The sequence below is a fragment of the Ornithorhynchus anatinus genome, chromosome 11 (genome assembly GCF_004115215.2).
Source record: "Ornithorhynchus anatinus isolate Pmale09 chromosome 11, mOrnAna1.pri.v4, whole genome shotgun sequence".
NCBI classification, from domain to species: Eukaryota; Metazoa; Chordata; class Mammalia; order Monotremata; family Ornithorhynchidae; genus Ornithorhynchus; species Ornithorhynchus anatinus.
This window is the reverse complement of record NC_041738.1, coordinates 61,222,543-61,242,391: the sequence shown is the minus strand read 5'-3', so window position 1 is coordinate 61,242,391 and position 19,849 is coordinate 61,222,543. Positions and strand designations below refer to the sequence as shown.

Sequence of the window (19,849 nt, the reverse complement as noted above, 5' to 3'; positions counted from 1 at the left end):
TGAGCGCTTAACAAATACCAACATTATTATTATTATTATTATTAATAATTATTAATAATCCCGGCTCTGCCACCGGTCAGTTGTGTGACCGCGGGCAAGTCGCTTCACTTCTCTGGGCCTCGGTTCCCTCATCTGGAAAAGGGGGACGAAGACCGGGAGCCCCACGAGGGACGACCCGACGACCCCGTGTCTCCCCCAGCGCTAAGAACGGAGCTCTGCTCACGGTAAGTGCTTAACAAATACCAACATTATTGTTTTTATCATTATCGCTATTATTAATCCCGGCTCTGCCGCTGGTCAGCTGCGTGACCGCGGGCGAGTCGCTTCACTTCTCTGGGCCTCGGTTCCCTCATCTGGAAAATGGGGATGGAGCCACCGAGCCCCCCGTGGGACCACCTGATGACCCCGTATCTACCCCAGGCCTTAGAGCGGTGCTTGGCACACAGTGAGCGCTTAACCGGTACCGTCACTATTAGGTATAGTGTATACGATATGAAATTGTGGAGATCGTTACTGTTAGGAAGAGAGAATCCAACCCAGCCCAGACACAAGCGTCCTAAGCGAGTTTCCCCACCACACCGGAGATAAGGGGAGAGGGATTCTCGGCTCCACCTCCCCTCCGCGTCCCCTCCACCCCCTCCCTTTGCTCTCCTGGCCGCCCCATCCCTCGGCGCTTACGTACAGATCTGGAATGCCACTTATTTGGAAGCGGCGGGGCTCGCTGGGAAGAGCCCGGGCTTGGGAGTCTTCTCACTCTCGGTTTCAAGGCCGTCCGTCCCCTCGCCCCCTCCTACCTCTCCTCCCTTCCGTCTTTCTCCCGCCCGCCCCGCTCCTCCGCCGCCCGCCCCCTCGCCCTCCCCCGTTCTCGCCCGGCCCGCCGTCGGCCCCCGGCCCGCGTCCTCCCGCCGTCCCGGGACGCCCTCCCTCCTCGCCTCCGCCGGACTCGCTCTCTTCCCCTCTTCCGAGCCCCACCGGGAGCTCGCCTCCTCCGAGAGGCCTTCCCACGCCGAGCTCCCCTTCTCCCTCTGCTCCCTCCACCCCCCCCTCCGCCTCTCCGCAGCCAAACCCTCTTCTCCCCCCTCTCCCTCCGCTCCTCCCCCTCTCCCGTCCCACCCCCTCGGCGCCGTACCCGTCCGCTCGACCGTACAGATCTCCGTCACCCTATCTATTCTGTCAACGAGACGTACGTCGCCCCGGTTCTGTTTATTTGTTACTGTTTTAATGAGACGTTCATCCCCTCGAAACTATCGATCGCTATCGTCTCCGTCCGTCCGTCTCCCCCGATCGGACCGCGAGCCCGTCGATGGGCGGGGACCGTCTCCATCCGTTGCCGATCTGTCCGCTCCAAGCGCTCGGTCCGGTGCTCTGCGCATAGTAAGCGCTCAATCAATACTATTGAATGAATGAATGAATGGGAGTCAGGGGTCACGGGTTCAAATCCCGGCTCTGCCACTCGTCAGCTGGGTGACCGCGGGCGAGTCGCTTCGCTTCTCTGGGCCACAGTTCCCTCATCTGGAAAATGGGGATGAAGACTGATGACGTGATGACCCCTATCTCCCCCAGCGCTTAGAACAGTGCTCTGCACCTAGTAAACGCTTAACGGATACCAACGTTATTATTATTATTATTATTCATTTACATCGATGCCCGTTGACCTGCTTTGACGTCTCTCTCCCCACCTCTCGACTGTAAGCCCACTGCGGGCAGCGACCGTCTCTCTCTACTGTTCTATCGTACTCAACAGATAACAACGTTGATATTTGTTAAGCGCTTCCTACGTGCCGTTCTAAGCGCTGGGGGAGACGCGGGGTCGTCGGGTCGTCCCAGGTGAGGCTCCCGGTCTTCATCCCCTTTTGACGGATGAGGGACGTGAAGTGACGGACGTTCAGTACAGCGCTCCGCACCCAGGAAGGGCTCGACGACTACGACCGAATGATTGAATTCTTCCTCCTCCCCGAGACCGTCCCGGCGGGACCCGATCGTCTTGCGGCCACCCTAGGGTGCTCGGCCCGTAGCAGGAGTTCAACCAATACCACGTTATTATTACGATCAGGGAATCGAATGGGGTCCCGATCAGAGAGTCCCGAGCGAGCTTCCCCGGCCTACCGGAAATGACGATACAGGTGTCTTTGGCTCTCCTCTTCATGGCCTTGTAGGCGGCGTCGGCGATGGCGAAGAGGTGAGGGGGTCGTTCGTAGAGCTCCCGGCCCTTGTACTGCTCGATCGTGTCCTTCCCGTAAATGTTCAGGGTCTTGTACGGGTTCACGGAAACCACCACTTCGCCGATGAAGGTGTAGATCCGCCCCTTCTCAAACCTGCGCGGACGCGACCGGCGAGGAAAGGTTACTCGGTCGGGAATCCGCGCGGCAGCCCACCGATCGGCGGCACCTACCGAGCGCCCGCTCCGGGCGGAAGGCTGGACCGGGCGCTCGGGAGGGGACACGTTCCCTTCTCGCGCGCCCCCGCCGTGGGACGGAACGCGGCCGGGGGCCTCGGACTCGGGGACGGCGACGAGGTCGATCGCGCGCTTAAGCACCGGGGCGGACGCGGGATGAGCCGGTCGGACGGGGGCCCCCGGCCCACACGGGGGCCCAGGAGTCGCCGTTCCCCGGAAACGCGATTTGAAACGCGGAGAGAGGGAAAGAGGAGAGAAACCGTTCGTTCGTTCGTTCATTCATTCATTCAATAGTATTTAATGAGCGCTTACTATGTGCAGCGCGCTGTACAGGGCGCTTGGAATGAACCAACCACTCGCATTCTCATGCCTCCAAACCCGCAGGCGGCGCTGGGGTGGGTTTGGTACCGTCGCCCGAATTGGGACATGCTGAATTCATTCGATCGTATTTATTGAGCGCTTACTACGGGCGGAGCACGGTACTAAGCGCTTGGAAAGTACAACACGGCATGAGTCACCTTGGGAGGCGAGAAGAAAGTACATAGACTGAAGGGAGCCAGCTTTGGGAGAACTACGACGCCCGCCCATCTGCCCAGGCGTCTCGACAAGCAGCGTGGCTCATGGGAAAGAGCCCGGGCTTGGGGGTCAGGGGTCGTGGGTTCGAATCCCGGCTCTGTCACTCGTCAGCTGTGTGACCGTGGGCAAGTCACTTCACTTCTCTGGGCCTCAGCGACCTCATCTGTAAAATGGGGCTGAAGTCTGGGACGCCCCATTTTACAGAGAATAAAACGGAGGATCAGAGAAGTGAAGTGACCAGTATCTTTGCCCCATTTTACAGAGAAGAAAACGGAGGCTCAGAGAAGCGAGGTGCCAGGTATTGACGCCCCATTTTACAGAAAAGACAACGGAGGATCAGAGACGTGAAGTGACCAGTATCTTTGCCCCAGAAGAAAACGGAGGCTCAGAGAAGTAAGGTGACAGGTACCGACGCCCCATTTTACAGAGAAGAAAACGGAGGCTCAGAGAAGTGAAGCGACAGGGATCGACGCCCCATTTTACAGAGAAGAAAACGGAGGCTCGGAGAAGCGAGGCGCCAGGGATCGACGCCCCAATTTACAGAGAAGAAAAAGGAGGCTCGGAGAAGCGAGGCGCCAGGGATCGACGCCCCATTTTCAGAGAAGAAACGGAGGCTCGGAGAAGCGAGGCGCCAGGTATCGACGCCCATTTTACAGAGAAGAAAACGGAGGCTCAGAGAAGCGAGGCGCCAGGGATCGACGCCCCAATTTACAGAGAAGAAAACGGAGGCTCAGAGAAGCGAAGCGACAGGTGACGACACCCCATTTTACAGAGAAGAAAACGGAGGCTCAGAGAAGCAAGGCGCCAGGGATCGACGCCCCATTTTACAGAGAAGAAAACGGAGGCTCGGAGAAGCGAGGCGCCAGGGATCGACGCCCCAATTTACAGAGAAGAAAACTGAGGCTCAGAGAAGTGAGGCGCCAGGTATCGACGCCCCAATTTACAATAAAGAAAACGGAGGCTCAGAGAAGTGAAGCGCCAGGGATCGACGCCCCATTTTACAGAGAAGAAACGGAGGCTCAGAGAAGCGAGGCGCCAGGGATCGACGCCCCATTTTACAGAGAAGAAAACGGAGGCTCGGAGAAGCGAGGCGACAGGTGACGACGCCCCATTTTACAGAGAAGAAAACGGAGGCTCGGAGAAGCGAGGCGCCAGGGATCGACGCCCCAATTTACAGAGAAGAGAACGGAGGCTCGGAGAAGCGAGGCGCCAGGGATCGACGCCCCAATTTACAGAGAAGAAAACGGAGGCTCGGAGAAGCGAGGCGCCAGGGATCGACGCCCCAATTTACAGAGAAGAGAACGGAGGCTCGGAGAAGCGAGGCGCCAGGGATCGACGCCCCAATTTACAGAGAAGAAAAAGGAGGCTCGGAGAAGCGAGGCGCCAGGGATCGACGCCCCAATTTACAGAGAAGAAAACGGAGGCTCGGAGAAGCGAGGCGCCAGGGATCGACGCCCCATTTTACAGAGAAGAAAACGGAGGTTCGGAGAAGCGAGGCGCCAGGGATCGACGCCCCATTTTACAGAGAAGAAAACGGAGGCTCGGAGAAGCGAGGCGACAGGTGACGACGCCCCATTTTACAGAGAAGAGAACGGAGGCTCGGAGAAGCGAGGCGCCAGGGATCGACGCCCCAATTTACAGAGAAGAGAACGGAGGCTCGGAGAAGCGAGGCGCCAGGGATCGACGCCCCAATTTACAGAGAAGAGAACGGAGGCTCGGAGAAGCGAGGCGCCAGGGATCGACGCCCCAATTTACAGAGAAGAGAACGGAGGCTCGGAGAAGCGAGGCGCCAGGGATCGACGCCCCAATTTACAGAGAAGAGAACGGAGGCTCGGAGAAGCGAGGCGCCAGGGATCGACGCCCCATTTTACAGAGAAGAGAACGGAGGTTCGGAGAAGCGAGGCGCCAGGGACCGACGCCCCACTTTACAGAGAAGAAAACGGAGGCTCAGAGAAGTGAAGTGACTTGCCTGGGGTCAAAGAGCAGGCAAGAGGCGGAGCCAGGACTAGGACCCAGGTCCTCGCTGCGTCCCTAGGCCAGGCCGCTTCTCAAAACAAAGGTTCGCGTAGGGACCCCACTCGACCGAATTCTGAATCATCATCACGTGCATCTGCTCCCTGCCCGCCGGAAACCACAGCTAAGTCAACTTCCTGAAACCTTTACGAATTCCATCTTTCGCGAGCCCGTCGCACGCCGGCAGAACGAAGCCCCGCCAAGGGCCCAGGGGTCCGACGCGGTGGCGAGAGGCTCAGCCGAAGGTTCGACGGAGGCAGATCCGACGGGATTTGGAGGACGCCGACTGCATCCGCTCGGCTCAGTCGCTCGATCGCGTCTCTCGTGTGCTCACTCCGTGCTAAGCGATTGGGAGAGCGCAACGACAGACACGCTCCCTGCCCACGGTGAGTTTACAGTCGAGAGCGAGGGAGACGGACGTTAATATAAATAAAAGACAGCGAGGGAGACAGGCGTCGCTATAAATAAACGACGGATGTCGACCTTAGGACTGTGGGGCTGGGAGGGGGGACGAACGGAGGGAGCGAGGCAGGGTGGAGCAGAAGGGAGGGGGAGAAGAGGAGGGCGCAGTCAGGGAAGGCTTCTTGGAGGAGACGGGCCTTCCGTATAAGGCTTCGAAGGAGGGGAGCGTCGCTGTCTGGCGGATTTGAGGAGCTTTACGACAAGAATAACGTTGGTATTCGTCAAGCGCTTACTGTGCGCCGAGCGCCGTTCTAAGCGCCGGGGGGAGATCCGGGGTCATCGGGTCGTCCCGCGTGAGGCTCACGGTCAATCCCCATTTGACAGATGAGATAACTGGGGCGCAGAGAAGCGAAGCGACTCGCCCACGGTCACCCGGCTGACGAGGGGCGGAGCCGGGAATCGAACCCGTGACCTCTGACTCCGAAGCCCAGGCTCTTTCCGCTGAGCCACGCTGCTTTTCTGCTTTAGGCTTTCACAGGGCGGCGGGATGAACGTCAGGGCAACTAATGATTCGTGATTCTATTCCTCTCGATTCTGTTTATCGCCGTCGTTCTCGTCCGTCCGTCTCCCCCGATCAGACCGTCAGCCCTTCAAAGGGCAGGGACCGTCTCTATCCGTTACCGGTTTGTACATTCCGAGCGCTTAGTACAGTGCTCTGCGCATAGTAAGCGCTCCATAAATACTATTGAGAAGCAGCGTGGCTCGGTGGAAAGAGCCGGGGCTTGGGAGTCGGAGGTCGTGGGTTCTGATCCCCGCTCCACCACTGGTCAGCTGTGTGACATTGGGCAAGTCACTTCACTTCTCTGGGCCTCAGTTCCCTCATCTGTAAAACGTGGATTAAGACCGTGAGCCCCACGTGGGACGACCCGATGACCTTGTATCTACCCAGCGCTTAGAGCAGTGCTTGGCACATAGTAAGCGCTTAACAAATACCAACATTATTATTATTATTACTATTGAATGAATGAATGAACGAATAACGAGAGCTCCACGGGAATCACGTCCACGGAAACGCTCAAGGCCCCAGCGAGTGGATGGAGAGAGAGTCATTCCTTCATTCAGGAGTATTTATTGAGCGCTTACTATGGGCAGAGCACCGTTCTAAGAGCCGGGGGAGATACAGGGTCATCGGGTGGTCCCACGTGAGGCTCACGGTCTTCATCCCCATTTGACAGATGAGGTCACTGAGGCCCAGAGAAGGGAAGCGACTTGCCCACGGTCACCCGGCTGCCGAGCGGCAGAGCCGGGATTCGAACCCATGCCCTCCGACTCCCAGGCCCGGGCTCTTTCCGCTGAGCCACGCTGCTCCTTCTAGACCGTGAGCCCGGGCAGGGATTGTCTCTCCTTATTGCTGAACTGTACTTTCCAAATGGTTAGTACAGTGCTCTGCACACAGTAAGCGCTCAATAAATACGACTGAATGGGTCCATTCCAAGCGCTTAGTACAGTGCTCTGCACATAGTAAGAGCTCAGTAAATACTATCGAATGAATGGATGGATCTGGAGCGCTAGTCTTCAAAGCACACCCGACTCTCCCCTCCTCTCTCACCGCTGCCCGGAGAATCATGAAATGGCCCAGGACGCCGGCCCCGGCTTCCCTCCGCCCAACCCTCGGTTTCCCGCTCCTCTTCCCGAGAGAAACTGGGTCGCCCCCCCCCCCCCCCGCCCTTCTCGCCTTCCCCCTTTGTAGCCACGGCACACGGGGAGGCGAAAACGGGCAACGCCTCGACGGAGAAGAGGTCACCGTCACGGGAAGCCCGGCACCCCGAACCGGCTCGCTGTCGGCAGGGAATGCGTCTCTCTAACAATAATGTTGGTATCCGTTAAGCGCTTACTATGGGCAGAGCACCGTTCTAAGCGCCGGGGGAGAGACGGGGTCATCAGGGTGTTCCACGTGAGGCTCACGGTTAATCCCCGTTTTACAGACGAGGGAACTGAGGCACAGAGAAGCCAAGTGACTCACCCACAGCCCCGCAGCCGACAGGTGGCAGAGCCGGGATTCGAACCTATGACCTCTGACTCCCAGGCCCGGGCTCCTTCCATTGAGCCGCGCTGCTAATGTTCTCTCGTGCTCTCCCAAGCGCTTGGTAATAATAATAAGAACGATGACGGCAACCGTTGAGCGCTCACTGCGTGCCGAGCGCCGTTCTAAGCGCCGGGGCGGCTACACGGCGTCCAGGTTGTCCCAGGTGGGGCTCACGGTCACTTAACTTCTCAGCGCCTCGGTTCCCTCATCTGTAAAATGGGCATTAAGACCGTGAGCCCCACGTGGGACGACCTGATCACCTCGTATCCCCACCAGCGCTTGGAACGGTGCTTCGCACCTAGTGAGCGCTTAACAGATACCGTCGTTATCCTTTATCAATCCCCATTCTGCAGACGAGGTCACCGAGGCACGGCCAAGTCCAGCGCCTTGCCCCAAGTCACCCAGCTGCCAGGCGGCGGAGCCGGGATTCGAACCCACGACCTCTGACTCCCAAGCCCGGGCTCCTTCCGCCGAGCCGCGCTGCACGGAGTAAGTGCTCGATCGATTCGTGCGTTCGATCACATTTATTGAGCGCTGACTGTACTGAGCACTCGGGAGCTGGATCCAAGGCCCTTGGGAGATGGGAATACCGCAGAGCGCCCTGCCCAGGGGCCGCCTCCGGTCTGGGAGGCCGCGGGATCGAGACAGTCGGAGAAACCGACCCTCGGACCCGGTGGCTCCGTCGCTTTCTTCACCCCCGCGGTTGCGTCTTCCTTTCCCGGGTAATACGGGTGTGCGCTCCTTTCCGGCTCAAAACATCCGCCCGGGATGGACACGGTAGGGCGGTCGAGAAATACGCGTGAGTCGAACGAGGTGTCCGGCGGGCGTCTCTCCTGCCCCCGCCCTCCACGCATTCATTCATTCGATCGCATTTAGTAATAATAATAATATAATAACAATAACAATGTTGGTATTCGTCAGGCGCTCACTCTGTGCAGAGCACTGGACTAAGCGCTTGGAATGGACAATTCGGCAGCAGATGGAGACCACCCCCGCCCAACGACGGGCACTCGAGGCTCAGAGCACTGAATGGCAAAGCGGCCTTCTTCGCTCCGGTCCGAGCGGGTGGAGGATCGTCTCTCTCCTGTTGCCAAACCGCACGTTCCAAGTGCTCCGTACGGCGCTCTGCACATAGTAGGCGCTCAATAGATACGACCGGATGAATGAGTGGCCCTCAGTGGAAAGAGCCCGGGCCTGGGAGTCAGAGGTCGTGGGTTCGGACCCCGGCCACTTGGCGGCTGGGTGACTGTGGACGAGTCGCTTCCCCTCTCTGGGCCTCAGTTCCCTCCTCCGGAAAATGGGGATGAAGACTGGGAGCCTCACGAGGGCCAACCTGATGACCCTGCATCTCCTCCGGCGCTTAGAACGGTGCTCTGCGCGTAGGACGCGCTTAACCAATACCAACATTATCATCATTATCATCCTGCCGTCCCTTCCTGGGGGTTGGCTTCTCCCAGGTGAGCCCGGGCCGTCCCCCACGGGGGCCGCCGCAAAGGCCGCGCGTGAATGGATTCCTTATTCCCCGTCCTGGCCCCGGGTCCCACCCCGTCCCGGAAAGGAGTGGTGCCGGCCGCCGGTTCGATGGCATTTCCTATTCCGTACAACCGGCGGCGTATGAAACGGAGCCGAAGGGCGGCCGACGGCGCGGGTTTCGGCTTACTCGCTTTTACAGACGCACACGTGCACACCAAGGGTAGGCCACGGGACAGGTTTCGCCTCGCTGGCTTTTACACACGGACACACACCACCCAGCAGCGCAGGTTGTGGCTTACTAGCTTCTACAGACGCGCGCCCCCACGCAGTATCCGATAATGCAAGTTTTGGCTTACTACATTTTACAGACGCGTCCACACAGACAGTATCCGCTAACGCGAATTCTGGCTTACTAGCTTTTGCAGACAAACACGTGACACAAACGCACAGACGCACACTATCCCGCAGCGCAAGTTGTGGCTCGGCAGCTTTTCCAGACAGGCGCGCACCCACACGCGACAGTAGCCGATAATGCAGGTTTCGGTTTATTAGCTTCTGCAGACAAACGCATGACACAAACACACAGACACACTATCCAACAACGCAAACTGTGGCTTTACCAGCTCTTGCAGACGGACACACACAGATGGTATCCCATAATGTAAATTCTGGCTTACTTTTACAGGCACACAAATAGTATCCGATAATGCGCATTCTGGCTCACTAGCCTTTACAGACAAACACGTTACACAAACACACACACACGCACTATCCAACAGTGCAAGTTTTGGTTTACTAGCTTTTACAGACACACACTCATACAAATAGTATCCGATGATGCAAGTTGTGGCTTACTAGCTTTTCCAGACACACACACACACACAAATAGTATCTGATAATGCAAGTTGTGGTTCACTAGCTTTTCCAGACACACACACACACACACACAAATAGTATCTGAAAATGCCAGTTTGGGTTCACTAGCTTTTACAGACACACACACACACACAAATAGTATCTGAAAATGCCAGTTCTGTCTACTAGTTTTTCCAGACAGACACACACAAACGTATACAAATACTATCCAACAGCACAAGTTGTGGCTTTCTGGCTTTTCCAGACAGACACAAATGGTATCTGATGATGCAAGTTTTGGTTTACTAGCTTTTCCAGACAGACACGCACACAAATAGTATCTGATAATGCAAGTTGTGGCTTACCAGCTTTTCCAGACAAACGTTCACAACACAAATAGTATCTGAAAATGTCAGTTTTGCCTACTAGCTTTTCCAGGCAAACACACACCACACAAATAGTATCTGAAAATGCCAGTTCTGCCTACTAGCTTTTCCAGACAGACACACACACACGTATACAAATAGTATCCAACAACACAAGTTGTGGTTTACTGGCTTTTACAGACAGACAGACACAAATAGTATCTGATAATGCAAGTTTTGGTTTACTAGCTTTTACAGACACGCACACAAATAGTATCTGATAATGCAAGTTGTGGCTTACTAGCCTTTCCAGACAAACACGCACAAATAGCATCTGAAAATGCCAGTTCTGCCTACTAGCTTTTCCAGATAGACACGCACACGTATACAAACAGTATCCAACAGCACAAGTCGTGGCTTACTGACTTTTTGGAGGCTCTCAGTGGAAAGAGCCTGGGCTTCAGAGTCAGAGGTCATGGGTTCGACTCCGGGCTCTGCCACTGGTCTGCTGTGTGACTGTGGGCGGGTCACTTCACTTCTCTGGGCCTCGATTCCCTCATCTGTAAAATGGGGATTAACTGTGAGCCTCACGTGGGACGACCTGATTACTATCTACCCCAGCGTTTAGAACGGTGCTCTGCACATAGTAAGCGCTTAACAAATACCAACATTATTATTTTACAGTCAGACAGACACAAATAGTATCTGATAATGCAAGTTTTGGGTAACTAACTTTTCCAGACAGACACACAAATAGTATCTGATAATGCAAGTTTTGGTTTACTAGCTTTTCCAGACACACACACACAAATAGTATCTGAAAATGCCAGTTTTGCCTACTAGCTTTTCCAGACAAACACACACAACACAAACAGTATCTGAAAATGCCAGTTTTGCCGACTAGCTTTTCCAGATAGACCCGCACACATATACAAATAGTATCCAACAGCACCAGTTGTGTCTTACTGGCTTTTACAGACAGACACAAATAGTATCTGATAATGCCAGTTTTGGTTTACTAGCTTTTCCAGACAGACAGACACACACACACACACAAATAGTATCTGATAATGCCAGTTTTGGTTTACTAGCTTTTCCAGACAGACACACACACAAATAGCATCTGATAATGCCAGTTTTGGTTTACTAGCTTTTCCAGACAGACACACAAATGGTATCTGATAACGCAAGTTTTGGTTTACTGACTTTTCCAGACAGACACACACACAAATAGTATCTGATAATGCACGTTTTGGTTTATTAACTTTTCCAGACACACAAATAGTATCTGATAATGCCAGTTTTGGTTTACTAGCTTTTCCAGACAGACACACACACACAAATAGTATCTGATAATGCCAGTTTTGGTTTACTAACTTTTCCAGACAGACTTAACGTTGGTATTTGTTAAGCGCTCACTACGTGCCGAGCACCGTTCTAAGCGCTGGGGTAGACACAAGGGAATCAGGTTGGCCCACGTGGGGCTCACAGTCTTAATCCCCATTTTACAGATGAGGTCACTGAGGCCCCGAGAAGTGAAGTGACTTGCCCAGAGTCACACAGCTGACAAATGGCCGAGCCGGGATTTGAACCCATGACTTCTGACTCCAAAGCCCGTGCTCTTTCCACTGAGCCACGCTGCTTCTCAAGCTTTGGTTTACTAGCTTTTCCAGACAGACACACAAATAGCATCTGATAATGCACGTTTCGGTTTACTAGCTTTTCCGGACAGACACACAAATAGCATCTGATAATGCCAGTTTTGGTTTACTAGCTTTTCCCGACAGACACACACCCCCCCCCCCCACGCAAACAGAATCCGACAGTGCGAGATGCGGCTTATCAGCTGTCACGGACAGACCTCACGGCACCACACGGCAATCCGCAATTTATTTCGTCCGGCGGGGCCTGGGAGCCAGAAGACCTCTCCCTCCTACTTGGGCGGGGAGGCCCACGGGGGACAGGGACCGTGTCCGATCCCATCCACGCAACTTGGAATTTCCCCCTCCATTCCCCCCTCCCTCGGCCCCCCGGCACTCACGTCCGCCTCTCTAATATGATATATTTAATAATAATAATGTCGCTATTTGTTAAGCGCCTGCTATGCGCGGCGCACTGTTCTAAGCGCCGGGGGAGAGACAGGGTCATCAGGTGGTCCCACGTGAGGCTCACGGTCTTCATCCCCGTTTTCCAGACGAGGTCACCGAGGCCCAGAGAAGCGAAGTGACTCGCCCACGGTCACCCGGCTGACGAGTGGCAGGGCCGGGAGTGGAACCCGTGACCTCCGACTCCCAGGCCCGGCCTCTTGCCACTGAGCCACGCTGCTTCTCTGATCTATCTCTATATATAGATATATACCTATGTACAGCCTGTCCGTGTGGAGTCAGTCCGCGTGACTGTGGGCAGGTCACTTCACTTCTCTGGGGCCTCGGTTCCCTCATCTGCAAAACGGGGATGAAGAGCGGGAGCCTCACGCGGGACGGCCCGATGACCCTGCATCTCCCCCGGCGCTTAGGACGGTGCTCGGCACAGCGTAAGCGCTTAACGGATACCAACATTACTATTAATTTGGGGCTGGGAGGGGGAAAGAGCAAGAGGAGCGGGCCGGGGCGACGTAGAAGGGAGTGGGAGATGAGGAAAAGTGAAGATCAGCCTGGGAAGGCCTCTTGGAGGAGACGGGCCTCCACTAAGGCTCCGAACGGGGGCGGGCGGCGGGGAGTTCGACACCCTAGTGCTTAGAACAGTGCTCGGCACGGAGTGAGCGCTCTGCAAATACCACATTTGATTGTGGTCAGAGCCAAAGGACTACAGATTTATGCCCTTCATTCCAACTTCAGTCCAGCCCGTAGGGGCGGAGGAAATTCCTTAAGTGAGAATTCGATTGCTTCAGCTCTGAGTTGAGCAACCGTTTGGCTGAACGGAACAACTATTTCGACATCTGCAGGCCCGGCGCAAAAATTACCGCCAAGAGAATCTGGGGTTCAATCGAAGTCGAGCCAAGTGACCTCTCGGGAGGGGGAAAAAATGCGGCCTGGCGTCCCGGAGCAAAGGCGGGCAAGGTGGATCCCTGAACGTGGAGTGAAATCGGTTTCTTCCAAATCGATCGATCCGTCGTATTTGTTGAGCGCTTACTCGGGGCAGAGAAGCGGCGTGGCTCAGCGGAAAGAGCCCGGGCTTGGGAGTCAGAGGGCATGGGTTCGAATCCCAGCTCTGCCACTTGTCGGCTGGGTGACTGTCACTTCACTTCTCTGTGCCTCAGTGACCTCATCTGGAAAATGGGGACGAAGACCGCGAGCCTCAGGTGGGACGACCCGATTCCCCCGTATCTCCCCCAGCGCCTAGAACGGTGCTCGGCACCTAGTAAGCGCTTAACGAATACCAACGTTATTATCAGTAAGCGTGTCCAGAGTGAGTAGTGTTCCGATCCGGTTGGCTTGTATCCGCCCCAGGGCTTGGTACGGCGCCTGGCACAGAGTAAGCGCTTAATCAGTCCCGTAATTTTATTAATATCACCATTCATTATTCAGAGCTTTCTAGATTCGGGATTCAGGGCTGAGCACCGGGGCACACACAGGACTCTCGGGTTGAATACGGGCCCTGCGCCGCACGAGGCTGGCGATGGAAAATGGAGAGAGCGAGCGGTATCTTATCCCCATCCCGCCTCCGGCCTTCCCCCTCCTCGTCCGACGGACGGCGACTCCCCCCACCTTCCAATCCTTACTCATTCCTCCGGTCGTATTTACTGAGCGCTCGCTGAAGACACGTGCGCTCCCAGGGGCCGGCCATCCATTTACTCGTTTGTTCGATCGCATTTACCGTGCGCCTGCTGCGTGCACAGCATGTACTTCGCATCGGGCCTCGGGGCCAGCTTCCGGGTCCCCGGGGACCTCCGGCCTGCCGGCGTCGGGAGGGAGGGGGTGTCCCGTGCCCCTGGTATTTACTGAACGCTTCCTGGGTGCACCGGACCGGACCGAGGGCTTGGGAGAGGAGCGGTCCCCGCTCACGGGCCGGTATCACCCCCCGGGGGTCTACGAAGAGACCCTCCGGACCCAGCTCGATCGACCGCTCGGTCGTTCGTATTTACCGAGCTCCTACTACGTGCGCAGCGCTGTCCTAAGCGCTTGGGAGGGGACGACACAACCCCATAGGGGACGGGGACTGCGCCCAACCCAATTACCTTGTATCTAACCCGGAGCTTAGTACAGTAAGCGCTTAACAAATCCGGCGATTATCATTATAATTATAGGAGCAGCAGCGCGGCTCAGTGGAAGGAGCCCGGGCTTGGGAGGCAGAGGTCATGGGTTCGAATCCCCGCTCTCTGCCACTTGTCAGCTGGGTGACCGGGGGCGAGTCACTTCGCTTCCCTGGGCCTCAGTGACCTCATCTGGAAAAGGGGGATGAAGACCGCGAGCCTCACGTGGGACATCCCGATGAGCCCGTATCTCCCCCAGCGCTTAGAACGGTGCTCTGCACATAGGAAGCGCTTAACAAATACCAAGATTCTCATCATTATTATCATTAATCCCGGCTCTGCCGCTTCTCAGCTGGGTGACCAGGGGCAAGTCACTTCTGGGCCTCAGTTCCCTCATGAAGGCCGCGAGCCCCACGTGGGACGACCCGATGACCCCGTATCTCCCCCGGCGCTTAGAACGGTGCTCGGCCCATAGTGAGCGCCTAACAGACACCAACATTATCAGCAACTGAATCAGCAGACACAGCCCGGACCCGGACCCTCTCGCTCAGAGCGCCATCCGCTGTTCCGCCCGGCCCGCGCAAACATCTCGGTGGGGCTCCTAAGTGAAAAGCCAGAAGTGGAACGAAAGAAAATAAGCGATACGCTGAAGGCCCGGCCTGGATAAGAACAGGTTCTTTCCACGGAAGAAGCACGTCTGAAAATGGAAAGCCGTGCTCGCGGCGACGGAAACCCTGTGCAGTTGGACCCGGCTACGTTGGCACGGAAGCGGCAGCGGCGAAAGTCTCGGCCTGGCGCCGGCCGAGCCCTCCCTCCCCGGCCGAGCGGGCCCCGCGGCTCATTCGAAGGCCGGGATCTCGGCTGGGGCCGCGGGACGAAACCCCAGAGGAAGGACCGCGCGGCGTCGGGCAGGAACGGGATGGAAAATAAGACCGTCGAGGCCGGCGAGGGGCGGAAAGAGTGAAATCTACCCACCCCTGGGCGTCTTAGGAAAGGCCACTCCGAGAAATAGCGTCTCGCGGGGTGAGGCGGGCTTGAAAGAAGCGCTTGGGAAATGTGAAACCAAGAAGGGCCACGGCGCTTACGTTCCAGGCGGGGAGATCGACGCGGAAAGACCGACAGACGGAACGACCCGGATGTATAACTGAATGTGTAACGATGACCGCACGAGGCAGGGGTACGGCGCGGCTCGGTGGAAAGAGCCCGGGCTTGGGAGTCAGAGGTCGTGGGTTCTAATCCCCGCTCCGCCGCTGCGCGACTCTGGACAGGTCGCTTCACTTCTCTGAGCCTCAGTGGCCTCATCTGGAAAACGGGGATGAAGACTGGGAGCCCCACGGGGGCCGACCTCATCGCCTTGTATCCCCCCCCAGCGCTTAGAACAGTGCTTGGCACATAGTGAGCGCTTAACAAATACCACCCTTATCATTATTATTGCCATAGGTCAGCTGTGTGACTTGGGGCAAGTCACTTCACTTCTCTGGGCCTCAGCTGCCTCACCTGTAAGGCAATGGATGAAGGACGAAGACTGCGAGCCCCATGTGGGACAACCTGATCACCTGTATCTTCTCCAGTGCTTAGAACAGTGCTTGGCACGTAGTAAGCGCTTTGCAAATGTCATTATTATTATTAAAGGCCCCTAGGTGCTCAAGGTGGCTGATGGTTTTAACAATAATAATAATAATAATAATAATGTTGGTATTTGTTAAGCACTTACTAGGTGCCAAGCACTGTCCTAAACGCCGGGGGAGATACAGGGTCATCGGGTCGTCCCACGTGAGGCTCCCAGCCTTCATCCCCATTTTCCAGACGAGGTCACTGAGGCCCAGAGAAGTGAAGTGACCCGCCCACGGTCCCACAGCGGCCAAGCGGCAGAGCCGGGATTCAAACCCATAGACCTCTGACGGCCAAGCCCGGGCTCTTGCCACACTGAGCCACGCCGGATCAAACACCTGATCTATCGATCAATCGGTCGTATCACTGCACGCTCACTGTGTGCAGAGCCCTGCGGTGAGCACTTGAGAGCGTCTAACGCAGCAGGATTAGCGGGCACGTTCCCTGCCCGGAACGAGCTGTCGGTCTAGAGGGGGAGAAAGACATTAATGCGAATGAATAAGTCACTGAAATCAATAAGTGCCGGGGGGGGGGGGGGGGGGGGCGAATATCCAACGTCCAAAGGTCGCAGAGGGGAGCCGGAGCCGGGAGTCAAAGGGCTTAATCGGGGAAGGCCTCCCTCCCGCTTAATAATAATAATGATAATAACGTTGGTATTTGTTAAGCGCCTAGTAGAGCACCGTCCTAAGCGCTGGGGGAGATCCAGGGTCATCAGGTCGTCCCCCGTGGGGCTCACGGTCTCCAGCCCCATTTTACAGATGAGGGAACCGAGGCCCAGAGAAGTGAAGGGACTCGCCCACGGTCACACAGCTGCCGAGTGGCGGAGCCGGCATTCGAACCCATGACCTCCGGCCCCCAAGCCCGGGCTCCTGCCACTGAGCCACGCCGCTTCTCTAATAATAACGTTGGTGTTTGTTGAGCGCTTACTACGTGCAGAGCACCGTTCCAAGCGCCGGGGCAGATCCAGGGTCGTCGGGTCGTCCCCCGTGAGGCTCACGGTCTTCACCCCCATTTTCCAGATGAGGGAACCGAGGCCCAGAGAAGTGAAGTGCATTTACAGTGAAGGCGACTGAGGCCCAGAGAAGCGAGGCGACTTTCCCAAGGTCACTCGTCCGACGAGGGGCGGAGCCGGGACACGAAGCCAGTAGAGGCGGTGGACTTTGCGTTGCGAAGAACAGGAAGGAGGTAGTTTGCTAGATGGGAGGGGCCGGATTATTCCCGATCACGGGGTGTAAGCAACAAACGCTCGTTCCCATCTATCAGTCGCTGGCATTTCCCGAGCGCTTCCTGCGTACGGAGCACCGTACTGAGCGCCTGGGAGACTACGACGTAACGGAGTGGGTAGACGCGTCCCCGGCCCGCGAGCTTCCCTGTTTCGACCTCCTCGCTGGATTTCGATTCCCTCTCCTCTCTCCGCCTTCCTGCTCGCGCGCTTCCCCCCCGAGGCTCGGAAATCCCCGCCTCTTCCCACCCCCTTCGTAGCCGACGGATCATCCTCACCGTCGACGGTACTTACTGAGCGTTTCCCGCGGGCGGAACGTTGCACTAAGCGCTCGGCAAGCGGCGTGGCCTAGCGGAAAGAGCCCGGGCCTGGGAGTCAGAGGACCCGGGTTCTAATCCCGGCTCCGCCGCCTGCCCGCCGGGCGATCTCGGCGGGAAGAGGCCGGGCTCGGGAGTCAGGGGTCGCGGGTTCGGATGCCGGCTCCGCCGCTCGTCAGCCGGGTGTCGCTTCGCGGCTCTGTGCCTCGGTGGCCTCCTCTGTAAAATGGGGATGACGACTGCGAGCCCCACGCGGGACACCCTCGTCACCTCGTCTCCCCCCCGGCGCTCAGAACGGTGCTCGGCACATAGTGAGCGCTTAACAAATGCCACCGTTATTAAGTCACTTGACTTCTCTGGGCCTCAGTCTCCTCGGCTGTAAAGTGGAGAGTCGATCGTCCTCGCCCCTTCTTGGACCGTGGGTCCCGGGCGGGACAGGGATGATGTCCAACCTGATCGACTTACATCTGCCCCGGGGCTTCGACGCGTAGTAAGCGCTTTACAAATACCGTACACTTTTTTAAAAAACTGAGCGCTTGGGGGGTCAGGGGTTCGGATCCCGGCTCGGCCACCTGGCAGCCGTGGGACTGTGGGCAGGTCACTTCACCTCCGGGTGCCTCGGTGACCCCATCCGGAAAACGGGGACGAAGACGGGGAGCCCCACGCGGGACAACCCGATGACCCCGGATCTCCCCCGGCGCTCAGAACGGTGCTCGGCGCAGAGTAAGCGCTTAACAGATGCCAACGTTATTATTATTATTACTGTCGAATGAATGGACGGACGGAGGATTCCCCAGAGAACGTCGCCCCGCCCGGCCTTTCCCCTTACCTCTGGATCTCCGGCCCCTCTCCTCCATCCTCCCCCGTCCCCCACGGAGACGGGACGCCGATTTACGTAACTCCCCCGGGGAGAGGGGCCTAGTTTTCCCTGATTTTCTTTCCTACTGCGGCCCGCACGCTCCGCTCCTCCACCATCAGCTTCCTCGCCGCCTTCCTCGCCTGGCTCGCCTCCGACCCCTTGGCCTCGTCCTCTCCTTAGCCCGGGACCCCCCCCCCCCCCCCCGACTCCAGAAACGCCGGACCACCACCACTCTCCCCGGCTTGTTTTTATGAGACGTTCTTCCCCTTGACTCTATTTATTGCCACTGAGCAGCGTGGCTCGGTGGAAAGAGCCCGGGCTTTGGAGACCGAGGGCATGGGTTCGAATCCCGGCTCGGCCACTCGTCAGCTGGGTGACTCCGGGCAAGTCGCTCAGCTGCTCGGTGCCTCGGTGACCTCATCTGTAACATGGGGATGAAGACCGTGAGCCCCACGTGGGACGACCCGATTCCCCTGTGTCTACCCCAGCGCTCAGAACGGTGCTCGGCACCTAGCGAGCGCTTAACAAATACCGACGTTGGTATTATCATTATTGCCATCGTTCTCGTCTGCCCGTCTCCCCCGATTAGACCGTAAGCCCGTCAGAGGGCAGGGACTGTTTCCATCTGTTGCCGATCTGTACATTCCAAGCGCTTAGTAGACTGGTCTGCACATAGTAAGCGCTCAAGAAATACTACTGAATGAATGATGACGGTCACGTCTCCTCCAAGAGGCCTTCCGGGCTTACGGCCTCTTTTCTCCGGCCCCCTCTCCCCGCTGCACCGTCTGTGTACTTGGACGTGACCTTTGAACATCTGACATTCGCCCCACCCTCTACCTCAAAGCACTTGAGGGACAACCCGATGCCCCGTGTCTACCCCGGCGCTTAGAACGGTGCTCGGCACATAGTAAGCGCTTAACAGATACCAACTTCAGTACATTTCTTTCAGTGGTAGATCATAAAGCATTTCTTTATAATAACCTCTGTCTCCCCCCCACCCCCCCCCCGCAGACTGTAAGTTCACTGGGAGCGGGGGGACGCGTCTGCTGACTCTGCTGTACTGTCCTCTCCCGAGCGCGTGATACAGTGCGATTAGACCGTGGGCCCGTCAGTGGGCAGGGACGGTCTCTATCTGCTGCCGAACTGTCCATTCCAAGCGCTTGGTACAGTGCTCCGCACCTAGTAAGCGCTCAAGAAATACTATTGAACGAATGAATGCTCTGCACACAATAGGCACTCAGTAAACGATCGGAATAATTATTGGTATCTGTTAAGCGCTCACTATGTGCCGAGCACCGTTCTAAGCGCCGGGGGAGACACGGGGTCATCGGGTCGTCCCACGTGAGGCTCCCGGTCTTCCTCCCCATTTTACAGAGGAGAGAACTGGGGCCCAGAGAAGCCAAGCGACTCGCCCACGGTCACCCAGCTGACAAGCGGCAGAGCGGGGATCCGAGCCCGTGACCTCTGACCCCCGAGCCCGGCC

At 56.9% G+C, this 19,849-nt stretch overlaps 1 protein-coding gene across 4 annotated transcripts in view; it reads right to left on the bottom strand.

Annotated features, from left to right (window-relative positions):
- MYO1D (myosin ID) overlaps positions 1–19,849 on the bottom strand; it is a 260,352-nt gene that overhangs the window by 185,050 nt on the left and 55,453 nt on the right. For 3 of the 4 annotated variants that reach the window (XM_029074920.2, XM_039913409.1, XM_029074921.2), the window contains exon 2: positions 2,107–2,315. In XM_029074920.2, coding sequence (XP_028930753.1) covers positions 2,107–2,315 — 209 coding nt within the window. Of the gene's footprint in view, positions 1–682; positions 753–2,106; positions 2,316–19,849 lie in introns of those variants that run through there. The other variant, XM_029074923.1, reaches the window with a different exon arrangement.